The 1,172-nt window shown below is 30.0% G+C and overlaps 1 protein-coding gene across 5 annotated transcripts in view; it reads right to left on the reverse strand.

Moving 5' to 3' along the window:
• The window catches only part of HEATR5B (HEAT repeat containing 5B), a 104,216-nt gene that overhangs the window by 71,622 nt on the left and 31,422 nt on the right, over positions 1 to 1,172 (reverse strand). For all 5 annotated transcript variants that reach the window (XM_017534891.2, XM_017534890.2, XM_017534889.2 and 2 more), the window contains exon 17: positions 468 to 573. In XM_017534891.2, the coding sequence (XP_017390380.1) occupies positions 468 to 573 (106 nt within the window). The remainder of the gene's footprint in view (positions 1 to 467; positions 574 to 1,172) is intronic.

The raw sequence follows: 1,172 nt of genomic DNA on the forward strand, positions 1-1,172 counted from the left end.
AAAAAACAAAGGGTAAAAATGGTTAAAGAAATTACTCTGGACACAAACCCACAACAGCTTAACCAGAACACAATCTCTAAATGCAACATTCTTTCAACTATATAACACTGCCTCATAGGATTTATGGACTAAACCACAAATCAAGCTTCAGCTCTATTTCGTCAACCTGCAGTAGAATATCAGATTTCATTCATCAAACATCTTTGAAAATTCTGAAAGAATTTATTGGCACTTGTAAAATCTGAAGTTCAAATTGAAACATAAACTTTAACAACACTAAAATAGAAAACACTTATTTAACTACACTGAGCCTAATATAAAGTTTCAAGTAATTTCATTAAGCTAATATAAAGGCACAGTTACCAAGTGGTAAACATATACACATTATAATAATCTTGCTATGTCTGGCTTATTAAATGCATTAATTAAAATCTTTTTTAAGAATAGTGTGTTTTAAAAATAAATACCTTTAGTGCGCTAAGAACAGCAGTAAATATGTTAAGCTGCACAGCCTGCTGGCGGACACCTTTAGCTTGTTTAACACATTCAGCAAAGTGATCCAACATTTGTAATCTATAATAGGGAAAAAATCACATCAGTGACACATTTTATTCCAATATGGCTCAAAAACAGATAAGTTAATTGTTTAGCAAGTAATTCCCCATGCTACCTCTTTTCTATTTCATTCCTAAAGCTAGTCCAAACTGGATCTCCTTCTCCCAAATGATTATATGGACATGTGGTTATTAAATAAAACAAGAGACTAGATATTAAGTTTCAATTAACAAAATAAGGTCATAATTGCAGTGGTCTTCAACATTAACAGCAGTGTCCAACAAAGTGCCTGGCATCTAGTAGATGCTCAAGGTTCCTTGTACAGATAACAATCATTAACTGTTATCACTGTGGAAGATTTTTAAGTCAGAAAATTTTAAATGTAGTATAATTCTTTTCCCTTTTCTAAAAATACTCTTAGAATAGTACCTTATGTCCTAGTCTCAGATGCTTTTGGGAAAGTTCAAAAAAGATTTAGCTTTGGTTAATTTTTTAAATTTAAAAACCAGAAAGGAATTGTTTTTTTGTATTATTTAATATACACAAAAAGAATCGGTTTATTTAAAAAAAAAAATTCTATGGCCATTTTAGGTGATTTTTTTCTCTTTTTTTTTTTT

This window comes from Cebus imitator, unplaced genomic scaffold (assembly GCF_001604975.1).
Source record: "Cebus imitator isolate Cc_AM_T3 unplaced genomic scaffold, Cebus_imitator-1.0 Scaffold88, whole genome shotgun sequence".
Lineage (NCBI taxonomy): Eukaryota > Metazoa > Chordata > Mammalia > Primates > Cebidae > Cebus > Cebus imitator.